General features: G+C 43.8%; 1 protein-coding gene across 1 annotated transcript in view; it reads left to right on the plus strand.

The window, feature by feature from the left end:
* Window positions 1–17,488, plus strand: part of GFRA1 (GDNF family receptor alpha 1) — a 196,553-nt gene that overhangs the window by 55,149 nt on the left and 123,916 nt on the right. The window contains exon 4 of the mRNA XM_012803685.2: window positions 2,238–2,252. Coding sequence (XP_012659139.1) covers window positions 2,238–2,252 — 15 coding nt within the window. The remainder of the gene's footprint in view (window positions 1–2,237; window positions 2,253–17,488) is intronic.

Consider the following 17,488-nt stretch of genomic DNA (forward strand, 5'->3'; position numbering starts at 1 on the left):
TACTGATGATGAATTACCAAGGTTAGGGACTGGTGTATAACAGGTGTAAATTTGAGCAGCATCAAGGTTGTCCTGTGACGGTATCGATGCAGCCTGTTGGCTTTCTTGAGTGTGAAATAAATGGTAGTGTGCTGGCCAGTGCCCCGGGAGCTGTGAGCCTGCAGTCTGTTGTAGCTGCCCCATGGCCACTGGCCCGAATGTAGCCTTGGGAGCCTGTGTATAGATGTAAATTACACTTCTCATGAGAGTCACGTGTGTCCCAGAAGAATGAAACTGTCGCCATAGGTCTCTTCTTAGTGTGTGTGAACCCAGCAGGTGTGTGTCTCATCCATACCATTTAGGGATCCTTGGCCTTTGTGACCTGGTAGGAGCTGATGGTTCTGGTGACCTGGTGTTGAATGAGAGCAATGATGACAATAACTTTAGTTTTAATCTTTGGCTGGTTGTACATGTATGACGTATTCATTGTTAAAAATCAAAAGAATGCGGAAATGCTTATATAATGTATAAAAAGGCCCCTAATCCCATCTCCTGAAGATAAAATCAATTCTGTAACCATCATCAAAGATCTCTCTTCATGTACACAGGTACACAAATGGGCGCAGGACTGTATGTGCCATTTTTCTATCTGATGTTTCTATTTAAAAGTAATCAAAGTTCTTAAGTAATCATTTAAAATAGCTGCATAAGAGTCCATATTATTTTTGGTTTGAGTCCAGGGTTTTGGAAAATACAACATTTGCCATTATAAACAGTATCATGATGAACATCCTTGTAGACTTTTCATACTGTTAGTTATTTCATTAGATTGAAGTCTCCAAAGTGGTATTATTGAGTCAAGGAATGCCTATTTAACTTTTCTATACATAGTTTCCAGCTATCTTCTAGAACAATGATTTTCAGTGGGTGTGCCATGGGGCACACTGCTGTACTTTTAGAAGCTCTTAAGTGTGCCACGAAAATTTTTAAAGATCATTAATTATTTTTAAAAGAAGTTCAAAGCACAGCAAGTATATTCTTCTTTTACTTTTTTTTGATCAATATAATTTAAGTGTGCCATGGAAGTTAACTGTAGGTTGTAGTGTTCTGTGAGATAAAAAAAAAAAAAAAAGGTTGAAAACCACTGTTCTAGAAGTTTCGTACCATTTTACTACCCTACCATCAGGGCAGGAACCGCTCACACCTGGGGTGCTGTCTGTGTCTTTGCCAGCTCGCTCTCTGTCTTCAGCTTTCTGGATGAGAAAGTAGGAGCAGATGAGCATATGTTTGGGGTGATTGGGTGGGAGGGGGAGCCCAAATGCACATGGGGTATGTCAAAAGGTGCCTGACCTGTGTACATTTTTACTAAAAGAGTTGTGTGAAAATGTTCATCACAGTTTATAATCACCAAACGCTGAGAACCCAAATTTCCATCATCATTAGAATGGACAGGTAAGCTGTTGCATAATCCGAGTGGAATACTAGAAAGCAGTCAGCATGAATGAGCCGCTCTGTGCTACCAGGGGAAGGACTTTGAAAGAAGCCAGACAGGAAAACATCCATGCTGTACCAGTCCATTCACACAGAATTCAGCCCCAGGCAGGATGAATTTATGGTATTAGAAGTCATGCTCGGGGTTCCTGTTGGGGTCTGGGGGATGTTAGCGACTGGGTGTTTATGGTTTTCACTAGATCGATGTGTTCCAGTGCCCGACAGAGCGCTTGGCATGTAGTGGCCTCTTAAATCTTTGTTGAAAAATTAATATTTTTTCTCCTTTCTAACAGGCTTTGACCATGCTCGTTCCTTTGTGGCCTTGGTTAAGTTGGTTAACCTTCTGGGGCCTCAGTTTCCCCGTGTTTAAAATGAGAATGATAATTAAATCTATAAGCTTACTATGAAAATAATCTTAGTATTTATTAGTGATAACCACCAGTTTTTCTGTTTATTGTGTGCTGGGCACTGTTCTAAGCCCTGACAATATGTGTATGATGATGTATTTAATCTTTCTAATACTCCTGTCCATTTTATGGTTTAGAGAACTTATGTCACAGATATAGGAACCCAGGCAGTCACATTCTAGAGCCTGAGCTCTTAACCTCTGTCTCCTGAGTTGAAGGAAATATTGTAGCAAGAATGCTTGATACAGTTAGTCCATGTTAGCTGTGATTATCACATTGTCTTTTCAACATCAGTATTAATATATTTTTTTCTCTTTTTCTCTCTCCTTCCTCTCCCCAATGTTTCTTCTCTCCTGGCAGATGTGTTTCAGCAAGGTAAGTTTCATGATCTCCTGCCTGACTTTTCTGGTGGTGGTGGGGGACAAGGGTATCGTTTGTGTACAGAGACCTCTCTGTGGACATGTCATGCGGACTTTAGGGGACACCATGATGACAGTGGCCTGAAATGCCATCAGCCCTTCTGGGCCTCTCTTGTCCAGCCTCTGCTTCTTCCTCTGAGCCGCACTTGGGTCTATAGGGTGGAAACTGGGGTGGGACAGTGGGGCACTTGGGTCTATAGGGTGGAAACTGGGGCGGGACAGTAGGGGGAAGGCTCTGTGGCTGAGCCCCAGCAGGGAGAGGAGCATAGTGGGACTGGTGAGGCCCAGGTGTCTCTGGAGGAGAATCAGGAGGACAGCCCCTGTCTCTTGGGGTCCCATGTCAAGGCTGCTGCTTGGTCAGGGCCCACATCAGTGCCAGAGGAGGTTTCTTTGCCAAATAAGCATGTCCCTGTAGGGGAGGGTGGACAAGACCATGACTAGGTGGCCACTTTGTGCCCTTCAACCTGGCTGTGCCTGACAACTTCCCTGCTGGACTTGTGACAGGGCCAGCTGAAGGTGTACAGGGTCATCTCATCTGTTTTACCAGCAAGGTCCTGTGTTCCAGGGAACTGGAGACAGAATTCTAACCCCACATTGGGTCCTCTGGCCCATGTTTTAGCCCTACTTAAGATGCGTAGTCACTGTGCTCTGGGAAGGAGATGCGTGGGTCACAGCCTCCTCGTTGAACATTCTAGATACACAGGAAGGGGGAATTGTCTTTTTATTACAACTTGACACTACTGGGTAAAAGTGGCGGGGCATCACTGTTTGTATTCAAGCTGGGAAATATGTTTGTATCACACATCTGCTGCGTCTTTCTGGAATCCAAGGCTGGCTTAGAATAAAAAAGACTGGTTTAAAAATATATCCAGGCATTCCATAAATAGCTTCCAAATAATCTTACAGGCTTGATATTTTCACAACTGTTATTTCGCCCCAAACATGCAGCCTGCATCGGGGAGAGTATCTTCCTTCTCTGATAGATGCACAGTAGCCAGTAACAATGAGAGGACTGTCGCGTTGTCTTTTAAGAGTCTGGAGTCATAGACCTACCTTATAAATAATTCATAAATCTCAACAAGCTATAAGTAATAAGTTCCATTTGGCTAGAGACTAAGAGATGAGCAAAATTGAAAAGGTGTTTGACTGTCTGGTGTAATGAAAGCCCTGCCGCCAGGGCCCGTTGCTGCAGTGAGTTTTCTTCCTTGACAAATTGGGGGGTCAGCGGGGTGCTCTGGGAGGAGAATGTTATTTTTTTTTCTGTGAGCCAGAATGCAAGCACCACTCCACACTGAATTGGATTTCTCCTCTTGAAACACAAAACACATGGAAAGCCCGGGGTGTGTGTGCCGAGGCTCCTATGGGATGAGAAGGAGCCTCGTATCAGATCTGGCTCTTCTGCTTACAATGGTAAGCATTCTCGGTGGTTGTAATTGGCATAAAAAATGGCTACCACACGGCCTGTTGTCAAGATTACCTCCTTTTTTAATCAGTCATGCCATTCGATTGATGGGATTTGCCTGTCAGTAACAATGATATGCACAGCAAAAGTTATAATCATCTACAAATCACTGGCTATCGAGACTTAATAGCATCTGCCAGAGACGGAAGCCACTAGCTGCCCGTTGCCCTGTGTGACGGTGGGCGGCTGCTCCCTTATAAGATATTGCTAGGATTTCAAATGGAGAGAACTGAACTCACTTTTGTGAATTATTTACACAGCTCTGGCCTTATCAGACCATTTCATGGGGAGACACATTCTCTGAAATGATGGCAAAGAGATCGCCAGCTGGTACCTACTCCTTACCTTTGTTTCTGAGCACTCTGCTTAAAGAATATGGCCCAGTAAAAACGTTCAGCCGATGACGGTTATATCAGAGCAAGACAAAATGTTCTGTCTTAGAGACAGAATCCAAAACCATGATCTCCATGGTGCAGTTGAAACTTTGGGCCAGAATTGTGCCATTAACTCAAAACATGGGAGCGATGAATTGTGTTAGAAACCAGCAAGCAGAAAACTACGTGGTTTCATGTGAACAAGTTGCCCCTGGGTTGTCTTTGGAAGCCCAGCCACACAATGGCGACTTTGAGTGGCTCTGCCTTCCTGAGCACGTCGGGGGCATCCGGCCCTGCTTGCTTCGGCTTGGCCAAGGAGTCACGGGGGGAAATACGGCTTTGCAAATGTGTGCTTCAGGAGGTGAGGGAGGGAGCACTGCCCAGAGGAGTCTCTGACTGTTCAGGCTGCTGTGCACCCCGGCAGGCAGGAGAGGGAGGCAGGCTTGCAGTTGACAACATCAGACATTCTCCCAGGAAACAGAAGTTATTTCCTCTGGATTGCATTATCTTTTATTTCACTACAGATCAATCTTGTTATAGTAGGTGACAGCACAGCAGATACTGCTGGGCTTTTCTCTGCTGTATCGCAGTGCGTGCATGCAGGAGTGTGTGTCTGCCTGGCTTCTGTGCCATTTTATATCTTCTTTCTGTTCTTTCATCTGTAAATGCCACTTGCTGTGACGCTTAGACCACAGGGTCTGAGGACGGTCAAGGACCAGTGGGCCTGCAGCTGGGCCTTTTTAAATAAGAGTTCTAGGGCCACAGGGCCGTGTTTTCAAGGAGCTTTAATTGACCTACATTCCCTGTTGTCCACAGAGCTCATGAGCCATTGGGCGGCTCTCAGGAATTCCAGAGTGCCATAGAATTGCTCCTCTCAACAGCAAATGCAATTGAAAATGCTGTATATGCACACGTGTCTCGAATCTCCAGTTTCTGAGCACTTTTATACCAATCGTTTAATAATGATGAAGTCGGGACCACACACACCCACAAACACTACGCCTCATTTGAAGTTACTGACGCTCCTTTTGAATGCTCATCCATAGCCTCAACCTTGATTCTGAAACTTAACAGCGGCTTGGAAATCAGAGCGGTACCACTCAGCAGAGTGTTTTAAAGCATAAGTGGGCACAGCATAAAGATTTCACCACTGAGTTTATTATCTGTGTGTTGTTAACTGAAGTCCCTTGAAGAAGACTCTGAGCCCAAAGAGACATAGCCTTCCCTCCTCCCTAGTTCTCAACTGGATCCAGGATCTTGTTAATGGAGAGATTGTTCTTCTAGCTCAAGTAATTCGTGGTCCCTATAAACACACCATGTTTATGCTGCGAACGGTAAATGCATATATGCAAAGCACTTGCTAGGCCTGGAGAATAAAGTGAACGAGATAGCTAAGGCCCCATCCTCGTGGGACTTACAGTCTCCTTCAGGGGTAAGTGAAGATGGTATCCGGAGGTAATGGGCTAGTGGCCAGGAGAGCCACTTTAGATGGAGTGGCCAGAGAATGACGAGAAGGACCAAGTGTTGGAGTGTCATAAGGGAAAAGCCTGCTAGGCCAGAACACCCTGGTGCTCCAGGCTCAGACGGAGGCCTGGGGTGTGGCGGAGCACTAGCAAGATGGAGGGAATTGGGTGACAGGATCAAGGAGAGTAGGGCAGGCCTGCAGTCCGGGAGCAGAGGAAGGGAGTCCGAAGTGGGTCTGAATCAGAAGAGTGGCACAGTCCTACTTAACATTTGACAAAACGAATAAGCACTCAGGGACCAGGGCTGAGTGCTGAGGGGGCTCAGGCCCTCACTGCCTTAAACACCCTAATCTATCTGCAGCAAGAATGGCCTCTGATCTCCGATTGGTGGCCAGTGCTTAGGAAACCTCAGTTTTGCTTCCTACAAGGTTGCCGCCTTTGTGGAGGGAGCTTGGGCCGGGTGCTTAACCTCTGGCATCAGTTTTCTCCTCTGGAACATGAGAGAGTTGGAGAAATCCCTGGCCCTGCTCGGCTTTGTCCTGCTGGTCTATCTTGAGAAGTTCTAGGTGGATTTGAGTTAACAGAGTAGGGACATGCCCCTTGCACAGGTTGTGGCTCTTCTTTGGATAACTTGGGTGAAAGTGGAGGCTTCCCTCATGGCTGCAAGTTAGTTACAACAATGTGGTTTCAGAAGTGAAACGTACGTGGCCATTTTGAAACATCAGCTCTTTCCCACATGGATTAAGTACTAGAATTCACAATGGATGGCATTGCTTTTATTAACTTGAAGTGAACAATAAATCATAGTTTGGTTTCTGGCAGCCTGGCCAAGCCTGTAAACCGTTGGGGTGGGTTTGTGGTGACGTGGGCCTGCTGCCATTTATAATGAGCTTGACTTGAGCTCTTTTGCATATTTCAGACTTATGGGTCAGCTTGCTGGGGCCGGATTTTAGGTTTTCCCAACCTCTTCTGAAAACTCGATCTATCATCAAGCTATCATGCCCCCTTAGCCAGGAATTATGGCCCCCCAAAAATGTTTTACATTATGAAAGACTGTTTTCTTTTTGAGTGTAGGATTTGGGCAAATGAATTAAATCTGTTGTTTACTGTTTCCACGTAAACATTCCACGTTGTTACATGATGATAGCTAGTAAATGAGGACAGTGTATGGGTTCGCACTTTCATGGTGGAAAGTGATTGGTTCCCTGGTCACACTTCCTAAATGCAACTGTGTATGTGTATCAACTCCCCCTTCTGCCCATTCTGTCTGGAATCAATAGAATATTCGGATTCACATAGGAAAGGCATTTATCCTTCCAGCAGAAACCAAGCAACATTACCATTTAATTTTACATAGGTTCACTTGGCGCGTGCTTGTGTGTGTGAGATGTACAGGGAAAATGATAACCTGATTTAAATAATCACATTCTCTGAGGTGCTTTATTACATTCCATGTGGCTGTGCAGGGCTGCTTGTTCCCTGCCGGGGGACCTTGGGGTGGATCTTTGCTTGTGGCGGATTCACTGTGTGCCCACTCCAAGTGAAGGGCATGAGTTTGTAGTGAAGTTTGGGTGTTTTTTTTTTTTTTGTCTCCCCCACCACTAGCTTGTGTTTCAAAATTGCCAGATCAGAAGAAGGGAGAAACTTAGATTCTTTTGTTGTGATGCTACCATGTAGTTAAGAAGTAGCTAGTTAAGGAGAGTAGTTTGTTTAAAATTTTTATTTGGATAATAATAATGCCAATATTTGTGTACCTCCTATATTCCAGGCGTAGGGTGAGGTACTTTGCACACATTTTGAATCTACTCCAAAACTTCATGAGAACAGTCAGTGCTATGTACCATTTTGATCATTGACAGACTAAATATATGATGGTGGTCCCATAAGGTTATAATGTCAAATTTTTACTGTGCTTTTTTGCATTTATATAAGCTTGGATACTAACCCATTGTGTTGCAGTTGCCTACAATATTCAAGGTAGCAACAGGCTGTACAGATTTGTAGCCTAGGAACAACAGGCTATGCCACGTAGCCTAGGTGTGCAGTTGGCTATAACATCTAAGTTTGTGTAAATACACTTCACAGTGTTTGCACAAATGAGGAAATCACCTAATGATCCATTTCTCAGAGTGTATCCCTATTGTAAAGTGACACACGATTATAGTTATGACCAATAATCCCATTTCACAGAAGAGAAGACTGAGGCACAACATGGAATTGACCTAATGATGAATATATAACCAGTGAGTGGTACACCTGGGATAATCTTTTAACTGATAGGCTTCATTTGATTTTATGAAACAGTCTTAGAGATATGAAAAATTATGAAGATAGTACAGAGAGTTTCCATATGCCCTATATCCAGGTCCCCCTGTCATTAACATCTTTACATTAGTATTGTGTATTGGGTATAATTAATGACCCAATGTTAGTAATACTTTATTACTAACTTAATAGTTTACTTCAATTTCCTCAGTGGATTTTTCCCCCCAATATCCTCTCTGTTCTGGGATCCCATCCAGGATACCAGAATACATTTAGTTGTCATGTCCCCTGAGGCTCCTCTTGGCTGTGATGGTGACTTAGTCTGTCTCTGCTGCTATGACAAAATACCTTAGACTAGATAATTTATAAACAACAGAGATTTATTGCGTATGGTTCTGGAGGCTATGAAGTCCAAGATCAAAGTGCCAGCAGATTTGTTATCTGGTGAGTGTTTGTTATGTGCTATGTGCTGGCCTCATCTAGCAGTGTCTTCACATGGCAGAAAGCAGAGTGGTGGCTTCAAGCCTCTTTTAAAGAGCACTGATCCCATTCATGAGAGCAGAGTCCTTATAACCTGATCACCTCCCAAGACTCTACCTCTTAGTACTCTTACACTGGGAATTAACTTTCAAGGTCTAATCATGGGGGAGATAATCATTCCGACCACAATAGGCAGTTTCTCAGACCCCTGAGTTTTGAATGACCTTGACAGTTTTAAAGAGTCCTGTTCAGGTAGATTGTAGGATGCTCCTATGTTGGAATTTATCTGATGTTTTTTGTGATTATACTGGAGTTATGGGTTTTGAGGAGGAAGATCACAGAGGTAAAGTGCCATTTTCATCACATCATACCAAGAGCAGGACTGTCAACATGATTTACGATTATTGATGTTGCTCTTGATCACTTGGCTGAAGCAGCGTTTGTAAAGCTACTTTCCTCCCGCCTTTTATTCTGCACTCTTTGGGAGAAGTTATGCTCTAGCTCATTGAGGGTGGAGCATCTCTGCAAATTATTCTTCTGCACTGGAGATTTGTCTCTTATCCTTCATTTGTTAATTAATTCAATAGTTTAAATCAATATGGACTCATGGATATTTATTTCTTACTTGAAGTTATAATGCAATGTTACTTTATTTATTTTGTTCTAGCTGTGCCCATGACAAGTTCCTCTGGCTGCTCCTGTGGCCCTTTGACATATTTGTCATCTAAAAACTTGTGATCAAAGAGATTACTTCTGTAATACTTTATGGTGCTGCGTGTGTTCCAGGCTCATCATGTGTATTTATTACATCTATAGCAGTCATTTTTCTAAGAAGTCCTGGTTCCTTTTATTGGAAAATGGTAGTAGAAATTAAGATCTGGATGCCAGGTGTGCTTGTAGCTATGGGGGTACCTTTTTCTATGTTCTTCCAGCTGACAGAGCAAAGAAGTATGTGTGAACACTGACCTGTGTATACACATGTCTATAAATATTTATGTATGTGACTAGGTTTATCAATGTTAAGTTAAGCATGAGTTCTTACTGACGTGTCCAACTCTAATCCATTCCCACACGAATCATTCTAGCTTCTTCTTGCTTATCTGCAGATTCCCAAGCCCAGAGTGAGACAACTGGGCCAGGATTTTGAACCTAGGCAGTCTGACTTCAGGTCCTGCATATGTTTTCCTGACTCTGACCAGTGGGACAGAGTCACAGACCCTAGACCCTTTCCAAGGTTCAACATGACTGCTTAGTTGTAGAAGGGCAAGTTTAGTGGGTGCCCCTCTGCTTCCTATACCAGACTCAGGCTTATTCTCATGACCCTGCAGCTGGTTCTAGCTTTGCAAGCTTCTCAGTGGGCTTGCCTCATCTAGAACAGAAACCACTTGCAAAGTGCCTGGTTTCTATGCAAAAGGATTTGTACTTCCCCCCATAGCCTGACAAAACAACTGGACTTTTCTTAATGCTTACACCTCTGTACCTTCCTCAGATTGATTGCAGCTCACTGGGGACCAAGACAGAGCCATCCATTAAGTCTCCAAGTTTCATCATGTTTCACCAGGTCCATCTCTATTCCTCAAAATGTTTCCACAGTCTGCACTACTTTGACTTGGGAGCTACTGGATCCTTTACTTGGAATATTTTCTCCTTTTCTCAGCACCCCTTATTCCATTTTACACCCCACCTTTAGAAAAGCATAGGGTCTGCTATCAGGTGCCCAGCACAGCCACGGGTGCTTGGCTCCAAAATGTGTGTGGGAGAGGCGGACTCTTCATTTTTGCATAGTCCTCTGCTGTTTTCTTATTACAATATTCATAGCAGGTGACATTTACCTGAAAGTTTTTGAGAAGGGCCACCCAGCACCCCTTCTAGATATGCCACTGCTCCTTTCTGTTCTTCAAAACTCAGCTTAAATCCTCTCTACAAGGTTGCCTCAACTCTCCCAAGCAGGAGCTCTGCCTCCCCAAGCTCTATCAGTGCTTCTCTCATACTTTTGTAATTATCTGTATAAACATCTGGCTTCCCACAGCAGACTGAGTTTCCAGAGAGAAGGCATCTCAGAGTGCTCTGTGCATAGTAGGTACTCAGCAATGGAAGTGGAAATTAACTCAGAGGAATCAGCATTGTGTGTGGCCTTCGTGTGTGTGTGGCTGGGTCCTTCATGAAGGTGAGGCAGAATGCTGGCCGTGCAATAATAGATGGTCACATTGATAGTCAAGTGACTTGATTCAAGCCTAGTCATATCCTATCCTCAGTCCAATAATACTTCTCTGTTCCATTCTCCAACAGCTATTTTTTTAGGGTGGGGGGTTTGAGGGTAGGAGTGGATGGGGATGGGGGAAGTTCTTGGACTTAGAATGAATCAGCGAGTATTTACCTGGTTAAGTTTGTGCATGGGGTATGAGCCGTGGAACAGAGTAGGGATGGACTGAGCAGACACTGCCTCTGCCTTCCAAAAGCTGATGATTTCATCAGAGCCCCAGAGCCAGTCAGCTGGTGGGTGGTAGGTGGTGGCTGCCATCTTCTCCTAGTGCTGGAGGAAGTCACAGATAGGAGGCCTTGATATTGGGAAGGCTGCTGGAAGGATGATTTTGGAGAAAGTTTTGAAGGAAGCAGAATGTCTAAGAGGGTAGGACAAGGGCAGGCTCTGGATTATGTGTGTGTGAGCAGCAAGGACCATCTGAATGGAGGTGGTGACAAAAACAAGCCTGGTGTTATGTGGGGGGGATGCTGAGAGGGCAGTGCAGCCTCCCAGGCTCTGGGTTGGGACTAGATGGAGCCAGTTACGGAGGTTTTGCAACCTGTTTACTGCCATAAAACCCTCTTTGTTTTCCTGTGCCCTGAACACTCCCTTACGATTGAGAAGATTTTGTCTACAATATTAGCTATTGAGTTTTCTTTTTTTTATTACTCATTTTATTACTCCATTCATTACTCAAGGACTACCAATCAGCTACTCAGTGAACCTGATCAGTGTGTTATACCCCTGAGTTGATGAAATTGCAGTTCATAAAAAAACACTTGGTATTTCAGATAACTGGAGCAATGATTTTCTTGGTTACCTTAGAGTCAAAGCAGCAGAGTTTAGACTTGTTCTTGGAAGCCCAAGAAAACCATTGTAGCTTTTCGAGCAGGGAAATAGCCTGCACTGTATATACCGTAGAACTGTCCATGCTGTACATTGGGTGGCAGAAGATAATGATTACCTCTACTGACTGACTCAGTGTGCCACACACATCACCAAGTGCTACACAGACATTAACTTACTTTCTCCCCAGAACAACCCTGCTGTGAATGAAATGTTCTTGTTCCTCCTAAATTCCTATCTCAAAATCCTAATCCTAATATGTGCATTATCAGATGGGGTCTTGGGGACATAATTAGGTTATGAGGCTAGAACTCTTATGAATGGATCAGCACCCTTATAAGAAAAGAGACTAGAGGGCTTCTGCTTTCTGTTCCCTGTCTCCACCACATGAGAACACAGGGAGAAGGCAGCCATCTGCACATCAGAAGGCGAGTCCTCACCAAGAGCCTAACCCCGTCAGCACCCTGATCTTGGATTTCCAACCCCTAGAACTGTAGGAGGCAAATATTTGTTATTTAATAAATGATGGTGGTTTCTGATATTTTTCTGTAGAAGCCCAAGCTGACAAAGAGAAACCCCAGGTGGGTTACACATTCATTTATATCCATTTCTATCCCCATTTTTTCAGATGCCAAATTATATTCAGAAAACTTAACTGGTTTTGTTTTGCCAAAGGTCTGACACCCAGTGAAAGGCTGAGTCTGAGTTTAGAACCAAGCAATTGGTATGAATTCTCAATGACTCCACTCCACAGTCATCTTGGAGGGACTAGAAGACTGAGTCGGTCTTGCCAGTGGGTCAGGAGAGACAGTGAAAGTTCAGGCAAGAGGCCCGGTCCAGTCCCAGAGAAATGAAAGGAAGTGTCCAAGAAGACTGTATACAAATCTTCATAGCAGCTTTATTTGAAATAGCCCCACACCAGAAATAGCCGAGGTGCCCATCAGTTAGAGAAAGGCAAAACAATCTCCTTACAGCGTGGCACACTACTGAAGTAGAAGGAGGAGCAAAGCGTTGAGGCACACAAAAACGCGATGAGTTTCCTAAACGTGCTGAGTGAAAAAAGCCCTTCACAAAAAGCCCCATATGGTTCCATTGATGTGAAATTCTTAAAACTAATCTATGATGAAAAAATCTCAGAACATATGTCACTTCTGGGGAGATGGGAGTGGAGATTGATTTGGAAGAGGTGAGAGGCCCCCTTCTGGGATGGTGGTAATGCTCTCTATCTTGGGAGGGTTGGGTGGTGCAGGTGTGTGCCTTTGTCAAAACTGTAACGGGACACTTAAGATATGTGCATTTCACTGTTTGTAACTTTTACTTTAAAAGGGAAAAAAACCTATAAATAAACACTGAGCCCTGGTGAATGATATATTCACTGAAGTATGTAGGGGCAAATGTACTGATGTTTGCAATTTATTTTGAAAGATATCCAAAATAAAGATGAAATGTATTTACTGCTGGATAGATAGGGGGGTAGATAGATGGATAAACGTGTGACGACGCAAGTATAATAATATTAATGGCAGAGACTAGGTGCAGAGTGTTCATTGTAAAATCCGTTCAACTTTGCTGCATGTTGGAAACTTCTTAACAAAATGTTGAGGAAGAAAAGGGAGATCCCAGAAAAGAGGTCATGTGGCCCTAAATGCAGGGGTTGGTCAGAGGTGGACGGGCTTAGAGGAGGAGGCAGGGCTGGGGTCTGGCTGCAGAGCTTCAGGTGAGGAGGGGGTGCAGGGGCTCCAGCGAGTGAGAGATGCTGATGAGGGGGCTCCCCACATGGCTGCTGCAGTTACTCAGGATGCTGTAACAAGTTACCACTGACTGGGCAGTAGTACAGAATTCTGTTCTTCTGCAGTTTTGGAGGCTGGAAGTCTGAAATCAGGGTGTCTCAGAAGGCCCCAGGGGGGGATCCTTCCTGGCCTCCCTCTGGCTTCTGGTGGTTCTCAGCAATCTGTGGCATTCCTTGGCTTGTAGTTCTATCACTCAAATCTCTGCCTTCGTCATCACATGGTCTTTGCCTCTGCATGTTTCTGTGTCTCCTTATAAGGACAACAGTCATTTCAGATGTAGGGCCCACCCAATTCATCATGACTGCATCTTCCCTGACCTTATCTGTGAAGACCCTGTTTCTACATAAGATCAAAGGACAACTTGAACTTTGGGGGAGACTATCCAACCACTATAGATGGATGACTAGCCACCTGGGGGTCTTGAATGAGGGGAGAGCAGTGAGGAGTAGGGGGCTGGCAGGCAGGGTACATTCTGAGGGGTGGTTGAGCAGGAAACAAGTGTTTAGGAGTGAGGAAAACAAGGCAAGAGGCTTTGCAGGAAAGGACCATGTCTCAGCCTAGGCCTCTCTATCCATTTATAATATCTCCTGAATATCTTAAAGAATTAAAATGTAAATCTCAGAAATTAAATCCATGGGTGCATTGTAAACAGAGGAGGCTTTTACAGAACAGACAAAGCTGTTCTTTCTCCTTATTAAACAGCCATGGGTGGGAAAGCACGTCTGTATGTACAGGTTTTATTTGAGATGGATTAAAGTTCGTGATGAGCGAATCTCTGAAGGCTTGGAGGTGCAGTTCTCATAAGCCTGCAAAAGTTCAGCTCCTTGTCTGGGGCTTATCCAAACCTGACGAAACCTTTTAGGCTAGCATGGAGGTTAGGGACCTCCAGGAGCTGAAAGTTAATATCCCGCAGCAAGAAACCACCCGTATGGCATGGATAAGTGGGGCAAAGAAGGCAGTAGAATTGTGCACCCTCCCCGTTGGAGGCCTGCTGTGCTTTGGGGCTTCCTGGGCTCAGACCACCCACTCTCTTTGGTGGATGGATTACAAGTTCAGCCCTTGCAGCCCTTTTGGAAAAGGAGTTTACGAATACTAGCTCATGGGATCTTTTACCACATTTAGTTCTCATATCAGCTTATAGGATCTGGCCCCTGCCACCTGCCGCTGTTCTCATCTTTCTGCAGTGTCTCCTTCTCACCTTGAAGTTCCTTCCTCAGGCCTCCCTTTTGTTACTTGGACCCACTGTCCAAGTTCACTTGTGCCTCAGCATTTGGCACTTAACTCCCCAGAGAGGCTTTCCCTGGCCATCCTGGCTAAAGGTTTATACCCAAGCCCTCAAACTCTAAGTCATTTCTTCATTTATTTTTTATATAATACAACTGTATCCCCCAAAATTCATGTCCACCCGGAACCTCAGAATGTGACCTCATTTGGAAATAGAGTCAATCTCTTAATTCATTTGGAAGTCATATACCATGCTATAACAAAATAGCATAAACTGGGTAGCTTATAAAACGATAGAAATTTATTTCTGACAGTTCTGGAGGTTGAGATGTGCAAAATCAAGATACTGGCAAATTCGGTATCTGGTAAGAGCTTGATTTCTGATTTGTAGGTAATACCTTCTAGCTGTGTCCTCACAGGATGAAATTGGTAAAGCAGCTCTCTGGGGTTGCTTCTGTAAGGACACTAATGTCATTCAGGATGCTCTGACTCCATGACCTAATCATCTCCCCAAATCCCTATCCCCTAACACCATCACCTTGGTAATTAGGTTTCAACATATGACTGCTGGGGAGGGGGTAGGGAGGAACACAGCATTTAAGACCATAGCAATTAAGACTTAAAGAGTTTAAGACTTAAACATTTAAGACCATAGTAGTTAAGGATCTTGAGATGAAATAATCCTGCATTTAAGGTATCCCCTAAATCCAATGACTGGTTGTCCTTACAAGAAGAGCAGAAGGCAGAGAAAAGGCCATGTGAAGACAGAGGCAGAGATTGGAGTTACGATGCTACCAGAAGTGGGCAGAAGCAAAGAAGGATTCTTCCCGAGAACCTTCAGAGGGAGCAAGGCCTACTGATGTCTTAATTTTGATCTTCTTTCCCCAGAACTGTGAAAAAATAACTGTGACAATTTGTTGTGGCAACCCTAGAAAACTAATATTATACTCATCAGTCTCTGAAATTGCTTTTCAGTCTTTGGTTCACTTGTTCCTTGCCTGTCTCTTCAGCTCAAATATAAACTACATGGGAACAAGGCCCTGTCTGTGTTATTCATCCCTGTGTCCCAACATCTAGAATAGGGCGAGGTGTTATTAAATCAGGTGTATGGAATGTTGTAAGCATTTGTCAAATTGAAGAACCCTGTGAGGAAGCAGTTGTCTCTATCTCTGGTTGATGAAACAAATACTCAGGGAAGTTTGTTAACTAGCCCCAAATCACACACTTGGCAGAGTCAGGATTCAAACTCAGGTCTTGTGATCCTCACATTCTAGTTGATTCCACAGGCCCGTAGCAGCTCTTTTTTAAATTATCCTTAATATCTTTAGTCCATATTTTCTAATATCTTCTCTTAGTATGTATCTCAGTTATATGAAGATGAGTCTAGATAAGCTATTGGTCATTCAAAGTTCATTTTAATAAATAAAGTAAGAATATTGTCAGAGATGATCCTGCTAGTCTAGATCAGAAATGGAATATGGCTTTAGGGTTAGCAGACAGGGGATTCCAGCCCCATTAGACTACATGCTTCTTGTGGGAAGGACCCATCTTATCTTCTTATGTCCAAGGTGAGGAACAAACAAGTATTTAATAGATGTTCATATGAATTAATAGATGGATGGTTGGATGGATGCCTTTCAGTAAGGGCTATTCTGAAAATGAACTTGTGATAAAACTTAGAAAAATTCACTACTTTGAAGGTTTATATCAACATTGTCTTCTATCAAAGGGGGCCCCTTGCTCTATGTCTGTGCCCTGCATTGTGTGGATCAGCATTATATTAAATCCTTTGTGCCAGAGCCTTGACTTTTCTTATAGTTCCCACAGACATTGATGTAGGATAGTCCTAAGAACTAGAAAAAGTACAGACACCAAGTAGAAAATTCATAGTATACTAGACTGGTATTCAGAGGGTATGGAACTGGTTTTCTATCATACCTAACCACAGTGTGACATAGGGAAAGTCACTTTTGATGTTTGCATGTTCTCATCTGCAAAATGAGGGGTTGGACATCCTTCTGAAGACTCATCGTATTATTCCATGAGATGATGGAATCCATGAGATGGTGACTTCCAGCCACCTCTGTGTTGAGACACTAAACTCTTACTTTGTGTCTTTCCCTGCCTCCCCCATTTATGTCTTTCCTGAACTAGATTTTAAGCCTCTCCTGCATCACTGAATCCCGTGTTGCCTCTTGCTTAGTAGATGCACTTCATAAGGATGGACTCCTCATCTGAGGATGGCATGTGGGTGTAATCTCACTCTGGGGAAAGTGTTAGTCCAGGTCCTAAGATTGTAGCTGGTGTTTGATCTGCTAAGGACTATGTGATTTCTGTGAACTTGCATCTTGTCTAAAATAGTGATGATACAGGTTTCTAAAAAGTCAATCAGAATTTGAGGGGAGATTTTGCAACCTTGAGCCACGTGCCCTTCTTTGTGTCTGGCAGAGTTTCCCAATGCAGAGAGGCTCAGCAGTGGCACACTGACAAGCATCAGGGCCTTTGATACTTATCTCTTTGTCCTCTTATCCTCTACTCCATACGCTTAGATTTTAAACAATATATGGTAGACAAAACAGTGGCTGCCCAGAGAGGTTTGCATCCTAATCCCTGAAATTTGTGAATACGTTATCTTGCATAGGAAAAGAGACTTTGTCGATGTAAGTTAAGGATTTTAAGATGGAGAGATAATCCTGGATTATCCAGGTGGAGCTGGTGCAGTCACAAAGCTCCTAAAAAGAAGGCAGAAGAATTAAAGTCAGAGAAGATGTGATGGTGGACACAGAGGCAAGACAGAGAAAGAAAGAGAGATTTGAAGGTGCTGCAGGGCCAGTGCATTACCCTAGGTCTAGCAATAGCAGAGGAAGCAATTGTCAGCTGGGGTAGGGGGAGGGAGTGGTTAGTGGAATGCAAGGGATACTCTTGGCTTTGAAGATGGAGGAAGGGGCCACAAGCCAGGGAGTACAAGAGGCCTCTAGAAACTGGGAAAGGCAAGAAAAAGGATTTCCTCCTACAACATCTAGGAGCACAGCCCTTGTGATACCTT

The sequence above is a fragment of the Otolemur garnettii genome, unplaced genomic scaffold (assembly GCF_000181295.1).
Source record: "Otolemur garnettii isolate 467f Iridium unplaced genomic scaffold, OtoGar3 scaffold00021, whole genome shotgun sequence".
In the NCBI taxonomy this organism is placed as follows: domain Eukaryota; kingdom Metazoa; phylum Chordata; class Mammalia; order Primates; family Galagidae; genus Otolemur; species Otolemur garnettii.